The 7,560-nt window shown below is 36.2% G+C and overlaps 2 protein-coding genes across 2 annotated transcripts; both read right to left on the minus strand.

The window, feature by feature from the left end:
• Positions 1-529: 529 nt before the first annotated feature.
• On the minus strand, positions 530-1,415 carry LOC131608040 (protein LURP-one-related 4-like). Its single transcript, XM_058879982.1, has one exon. It carries the CDS (start codon positions 1,355-1,357, stop codon positions 764-766), a length of 594 nt encoding a protein of 197 aa, XP_058735965.1. The 5' UTR covers positions 1,358-1,415; the 3' UTR covers positions 530-763.
• A 4,602-nt stretch (positions 1,416-6,017) lies between these two features.
• On the minus strand, positions 6,018-7,010 carry LOC131608041 (uncharacterized). Its single transcript, XM_058879983.1, has 2 exons — positions 6,539-7,010; positions 6,018-6,452 (listed from the first exon to the last, which is right to left on the minus strand). Exons 1-2 carry the CDS (start codon positions 6,713-6,715, stop codon positions 6,192-6,194), a joined length of 438 nt encoding a protein of 145 aa, XP_058735966.1. The 5' UTR covers positions 6,716-7,010; the 3' UTR covers positions 6,018-6,191.
• Positions 7,011-7,560: the final 550 nt, after the last annotated feature.

Genomic DNA, 7,560 nt, shown 5'->3' on the forward strand with positions numbered 1-7,560 from the left:
CTCCCTCTCCACCGCACTAAAATCTTTAGACCGATGTAGCGAAACACTACTTCATTTCCATCTACCAACTCTAATTCTGCTGTGGAACATTAAATAAAAAGAAATGAGATGATCCGAATTGAAATTCAAAGTTCCCAACAAGAATAATATTTTTACATCGAAATCACTAAAGTGTATCCGTTAGAACAATTGATTAGGTTAACCTAAACTAAATGCATTTTCGCTAAACAATAGATACTAAGAAAGTACTCACATGTAATTGCATAGTTGGATGGTAAATCACTATAGATTTGGTCTCAAATTACACTTTGAAATTTTACCATGATCATTCTGTTAACTTTATTTGATTAAACTGATTTCTTATTCAAACATACCCCCAAAGTGACAAAGGTCTTACTCATGAAAGAGATGTGCACTCAGTCAGGAACCTTAGTTTTATTTCTTTCAAACAATCTTAAGAAACCATTCAACCATGAAACTCAATCTTAACACAATTTTCTAAATGTTAACACATAACAAAGATCAAATACACAATAAATTATGTCTATTTTTCCCTGTAAATAATATGTGTACATAATACATATATATTCATATCTCATCAACTATAGATCCTGATGATGCTTCTGGAAAAATGAAAACACTCTGATTTTGCACATGATCTTTTTTATACAAACTGAGAAAAACACTAATTACAAATTAAGCTTTTAGCTAGAAAATTTACTACACAGTAAGCGAGTAGAATCGTGTATCTCGTATGAAATATTTACATTAAGTCACATATCAATCCGTATACTGTAATCAAGCCCATTATTAAGGAATGATCCGTGCCAGCTTCCAAATCCAAAGTTAGAACATCATTACTCAGAACAATCCCTGCAGAAGACTGTTTTTGCTTTGCCTCTGCTATCATTTCTCCATTTTTGTTCACTATCCGAAAACCAAATGATTTTCCAATACTCATTCTTTCTATGCACAAATTTTGCGATCCAACTTTAATCTCACAAGCAGTTTTCCCTGTGAGACATCTTTTAACATGAAACCATGGTTGCTCCTCTTGGCTGCTTAGATATTTGTGGCCTTCCCAACATCCATAAGCTAGTAATCTCTTTCTGATGGTGCAGAGAACATTGCCTTGTATATCCATGAGATTAACTTTTCTTCTACCTTTTCTATTATAGTTATCAACTCTATAAACTATGTTACCATTTGAATCATACACAGTGCAACCGTTAGAGTGGAGAACAAGTGATTTCATCCATATTGTATATCTTTCACTTTTATTACTGAGACACTGAACATGAGACTCTGAGGATGTTATGGATTCTTGTTCTTGAGGATAAACTTTGGCTTTGGCCATTGTTCTTTGTTGTTGTTGTGAATTGTGATAGTGATATTGATATTCGAAATGGAGCTTCTAATTGGTGTATGTTAAGTGAATGGTTGTGAGCAGCATATTTATAGGCCTATTCTATTGTAGGCCCTACTAACTTGGATGTTTCTAGGAAGCACCTTATGTAGATAATTCAGTTTAATATCTTACCACTAGTGGGAAAAGTGCTTTAGAATAATTAATTACTAATTGAGATAAAAAGTATGATGGTTAAAACTTTAAGGCTTAATACCCTTTTTGGTCCCGTAACTATGCTTCTGGGGTCCATTTTGGTCCTCTTCCTTTTAAAAGTTTCAAATTGGTCCCATACGTTATTAAAAAGGTGCCACGTTTGTCCTGACTGTTAGAAACGTTAGTTTTTTAACTTAAAACATGCTGACATGTTAAGTTATTGCTGAGGTGTAATGAAACCATTGCCTAGGTGTCAATAGAGTTAGGATTTTATTAGTTGGTTTATTTCATTATTTGGTTTATTGACATATGCTGAGCCTCAGTTAGAAAGCCCTAGCAGACGAAGAGAGAAGACGAAGAAGACGAAGAGAGAAGACGAAGAGTGGAGACGAAGAATGCTGTGAAGAAGACGAAGACTTAACTTCTAAAAACGGTCAGTTTGCATGTCTCTGGTATCTATGAATGTGTTGTATGAATGTATGTTTACCTTGTTGCGTTTTTCTGAAGTGATTAGGTTTTTAGGTTTTTTTGCCCCTTTTGAAATCTGGTAGTCTGAGACGAATACTTGCTTGTGTGTAATGTGTTTTATTGTTTGTAATGTTAGTTTTCTTGTGTTAGGTAGAAATGGAAGATATTATCACCTTGACTTTGCATCATAGTGGTCATTTTGTGGATTCCGAAAAAACTGATTATGTGGGGGGTAAATGTATCCAGTTAGATGTAGACGTGGATAGGTGGTCATACTTCGAATTGGTTGGTGTTCTGAAAGATTTAGGTTACACTGAGGTAACCACTATCTACTACAAAGACCCTCAACTTGGGATGTCTGCACTTAAGGATGATAAGGGTGCAAATGATGTAGTTGACCTATTTAGGGTACATTTGGAAGTTCACATTTTCATAGAACATGTCTTATCCCAACCAGAGTTTATTGAAGAACCTTTAAATGTAGAGGAAGAACCCATGGATGTAGACCCTTTAAATGTGAGTGAAGAAGGTGTTTTGGATGAATCCATCATTGATGATCTATTTGAAGATGTCATAAAAGACTTAAATGATGTGAACAATGAGGGTCTGAATGATGTGAACAATGAGGGTCTGAATGATGTGAACAATGAGGGTCTGAATGATGTGAACAATGAGGGTCTGAATGATGTGAACAATGAGGGTCTGAATGATGTGAACAATGAGGGTCTGAATGATGTGAACAATGAGGGTCTGAATGATGTGAACACTGAGGGTCTGGATGATGTGAACTCTGAGGGTCTGAATGATGTGAACAATGAGGGTTTGAATGATGTGAACACTGAGGGTCTGGATGATGTGAACTCTGAGGGTCTGGATGATGTGAACACTGAGGGTCCGAATGGAGTAGATACTATAAGCTCTGATGACAGTGAGGATGAGAGTTACAATTATGACAGTGCTTTGGCATTTAGTGATTCTGATATGAGTGAGGATTATTCAGATGAAGATTTAGACAATCTTGTTGAATATGATGGAAACCATGAAGGAGCAAGTAAAAGTAAGAAAAAGAAATGGGAAGAAGAAGACAATGGAAGTTTATGTGATAGTGAGGAGTTAGATAGTGGATGTGATAGTGAGGAGAGTGATGCACCAAGAAAGAAGAAGTATCCCATTTTTAAGTTAATGAAAGATATGTCTAAATATAAATGGGAGTTGGGAACTTATTTTAACTCAAAAGGTGAATTTAAGGAAGCAATTCAAACCTATTCTGTCCAATGTGGTAGGGCTCTTAAGTTTGTGAAAAATGACAAACAGAGGGTGAGGGTTGTGTGTAAGGAAGGCTGTCAGTGGGAAGCTTATTGTGGAAAGCTGCCTAATGAGGAGACTTGGCAACTTAGGAAATTAGTTGATGTACACAGTTGTTCTAGGGAATACAATGTGAAGATGATGAGTACAAAATGGCTTAGCAAGAGGTTGCAAAACTCATTGAAAAATAATCCTAAGTTGAAGCTAAAGGATATAAAGGAGAAGGCTCTGAGGAAATGGAATGTGGGGGTTAATAAGACAAAGGCAATTAGGGCCAGATTTGCAGCTAGGGATATGGTTGATGGCTCATTTTTAGGAGATTATACAAGGATATATGATTATTGTCATGAAATTCTAAAGACAAATCCTGGTTCAACTGTGAAGTTAAATGTGACACCTGTACAAGAACAAGCTGAGGACAGAAGGCCTTATTTCAAAAGGTTATATATTTGCTATGCTGCTTGCAAAAAAAGTTTCAAGTTATGTAGACCTATTATTGGTCTAGATGGATGCTTCTTAAAGGGACTTTGTGGAGGTCAGATTTTGGCAGCCATAGGTACAGATCCCAATGACCAAATGTTACCTATTGCTTTTGCTGTGGTGGAAGGGGAGACTAAGGATAGTTGGTCTTGGTTCTTAGAACTTCTAATTGATGATCTTGGTGGAAGGGAAGAATGTAGAACATATACATTCATTTCTGATCAGCAAAAGGTACCACTTTGATTAATTTCTAAAATTCAGTTATGATAATTTAGCATTTTCAGTTATGGTTTAATCTTGCATTTTCTTTAAATTTTGCAGGGTCTTCTTCCTGCAATGGATGAATTACTACCAGGTGTTGAGCAAAGATTTTGTGTGAGACACCTATACAATAATTTCAGAAAGAAGTATCCAGGAAAAATGCTGAAGGAGATAATTTGGAAGGCTGCAAGGGCTACTTACCCACAAGCATGGGAGAGGGAGATGAGAGGGATGAGACAGATACATGAAGATGCATATAAGCACATGATGCAGACTCCACCAAGATTTTGGAGCAAGTCATTCTTTAGGACAACTTCAAAGTGTGATGCTGTGTTGAATAATATGTCAGAGGCTTTCAATAGTGTGATTGTAGACTCAAGAGCAAAGCCACTAGTGACAATGCTAGAAGAAATAAGGGGATATATTATGGAAAAGTGGGCTACAAACAGGTTGAAATTCTCTTTACTGAGTGATGGGGATGTTCTGCCAAACATCAAGAAGAAAGTGGAAAAAGCAAGTTGTTACACAAATTCTTGGATTGTAAGGTATAAAAGTTATTTAACTTGACTTGTTTTGTAGTTTTGTCTTGTAGTTTTGACTTGTTTTTATGACTTGTAGGATGTCATCTGAGTTTATATTTGAAGTCAGACACATTGAGCACCAAGGTGACATTTTTGGGGTCAACCTAAAGGAGCATGGTTGTTCATGCAGAAAATTGCAACTGACAGGTCTACCTTGTGTTCATGCTCTGGCTGCAATGAAGAGTAGAAACATTAATGTTGATGATTACATCCCAGATATCTATAAGAAGGCAAGGTATATATCCGTGTATGAACCTATCATATATCCTGTTAATGGGACAAATTTATGGGTCAGAACAGAGTATCCAGATGTGCAGCCACCAAAATTCAAAAAGATGCCAGGAAGACCAAAGAAGAGGAGGAACCGTGAGCAGGGTGAGATTGATGGAACAGACAGAAAAATAAGAAAAACAGGTATGGTCCTTAGGTGCACCAGGTGCAGACAGATTGGACACAATAAGTCCACTTGTAAGAGGACACAACCACCACAAGATACACAAGCCACTGCAACTCATCAAACACCTTCACAAGTTACTGCAACTCAGACAACAACAACTCAGCAACCACCTACTGCAACTCAGACAGCAACAACTCAGCAACCACCTACTGCAACTCAGACAACAACAACTCAGCAACCACCTACTGCAACTCAGACAACAACAACTCAGCAAACACCTACTGCAACTCAGACAAGGGCATCAGCAAAAACCACTAAGCCAACACATCCCCAACCTACTGCAACTCAGCCAAGGGCACCAGCAAAAACCACTCAACCAACACCTTCACAAGCTACTACAAGTCAGCAAAGGGCACGAGCAACACCTACAAAGGCTGCTGTTACAAGGCCACAGAAGTTGCCTTACAAGAAGCCAAGACAATCATCTGTTACAATACATTCTGCTTCGAAGGGACCAACCACAAGATTGAATGCGTCACAAAATGCAGTTGGACCTACAACTAGGAGGACCACTCCAACAAAAAGGAACAACACAAAGAAGTCCTTTTTTTAGATTTATGTACCTTTCTGTTTTAAGACTATTTAGTTTATAATTGTTGTTTTGAACAAAGTTTAGACTTGTGTTTTGGTTTCAGTAACAAGCTGTGTTTGAACAAAGGTTGTATTTTGGTGTGTACCAAAGGTTTGAACAAGGGTTATATTTTGGTTTGTAACAAATTTGAACAAAGGTTGTGTTTTGGTATCTAACAAGTTGTGTTTTAGTATGTAACAAGTTGTGTTTTAGTATGTAACAAATTTTTGTTATGTTAACAATTTCTCTCATTAAAATATTAGATGGACTTAAAGCAATGTGTAACAAATTGTTTATCAAACTTAAACACTAAAATAAAGAAGACAACTTGGATATTCCATATCATTAAATAGAAGATGGACTTACAGCATATTGATTACTAAAACAAAATAGACCAACAGTTTATGGTCTCCCAATGTCACAAAATAGAGCATAAACCTAATACAAAATAGTAGATGGACTTAAAACAACTTGAGACATCCCACTGTCACAACAACTTGAGATCTCTTACAACATTTTGACTGCTAAGACAAATAACACACAAAAAAACATAAACTTCCAAATCTTCTTCCACCTAATGTTGATCTTCAAAGTATCCTCTAATTCCATAATATTAAGCCTCAATATTTCAACCTGTTTTTTGGCTTCTTCCATCTCTTCACTAAGAACTTCAAACTTCCATTGATCATTCATCAAGGTTTGCTCAATTTCACCTTTACATTCTTCATAGAACCATTGAAAAAATCCACAACCAGGATTACTGTGACCCTGTACATGTTGAGAACGAAAATTGGGATGCATTAGACTAACATTACAACAGCAATAAACTTATCACAACTGAAACTAATCCTTACCTTAAAATGTTGACAACCCCAAAATAGCTTTCCATAGTTCTTGACAGTTCGTGCCTTGCGAAGAGCCGCGTTGTCTCCACAGCGACATAGAGGCTTCCATGGAAGATTAGATGTGCTGAAAGAAGATGACTCACTTAGGTTTCTATTTGTTGATGATGAGCGACGCATAGAACTCATGATTACTAACAATTTAGGTTTCAATTTGGGATCTTGGGAACCAATTTCATCTAGGGTTGAATTTGGGGAAAAATATGAACAACCTTCAGCAAGCAATGAAGAAGAAGATAGTGCTGACTAGACATTCCACTATGCAACGGCTCTTTCCACGTAATCAATTTTAACGCCGTTAGACATTATTTGACAGAAATTACCAACTTGTTTCTGTTAAACAACGTATGGGACCAATTTGAAACTTTTAAAAGAAAGAGGACCAAAATGGACCCAGAGGCATAGTTACGGGACCAAAAAGGGTATTAAGCCAAACTTTAAACTTTCTGAGCTTTCAACAAACTTCTTGTTATGTTTTTATATTTCAAAATTTATAAAGTAAGGTATCCTCATGCTAAAAGTTGGAACTAACTTATCAATTTGAAAAAAAATAGCCTATCTCAATTAAATCTAGGACCAAATGTTTAAAATACTTAACTATCTACAACTTGCATAATACCAAGTTGACAGTTTATGATATGATAGTTACATTACTACAATAATTTAAGGTGGTTTAAATATAAATTATCTTATTCGGATTAGGTCACTCAAGTCATAAGCACTTAAACCAACAAGAGAATGATAACTCAGAGGTAAAATGGATTAGAGTCCATTAGATTATATAAACGATCAGGTGAGAAAATCTAAAGGAAATTTTTGGACATCTATCTAAGTAGACAATTGTTTGAGAGAAGGTTTTAGGATGTTTAAATCCTAAGCCTTTTCTATAAAGCCTGACACAGGGTTTAAGCTAAGGTACTCAATATTTTGAATCCTAAATCTCACTCACGACCTTTACTAACGATCATTTGAGT

This window comes from Vicia villosa, linkage group LG5, assembly GCF_029867415.1.
Source record: "Vicia villosa cultivar HV-30 ecotype Madison, WI linkage group LG5, Vvil1.0, whole genome shotgun sequence".
NCBI lineage: Eukaryota > Viridiplantae > Streptophyta > Magnoliopsida > Fabales > Fabaceae > Vicia > Vicia villosa.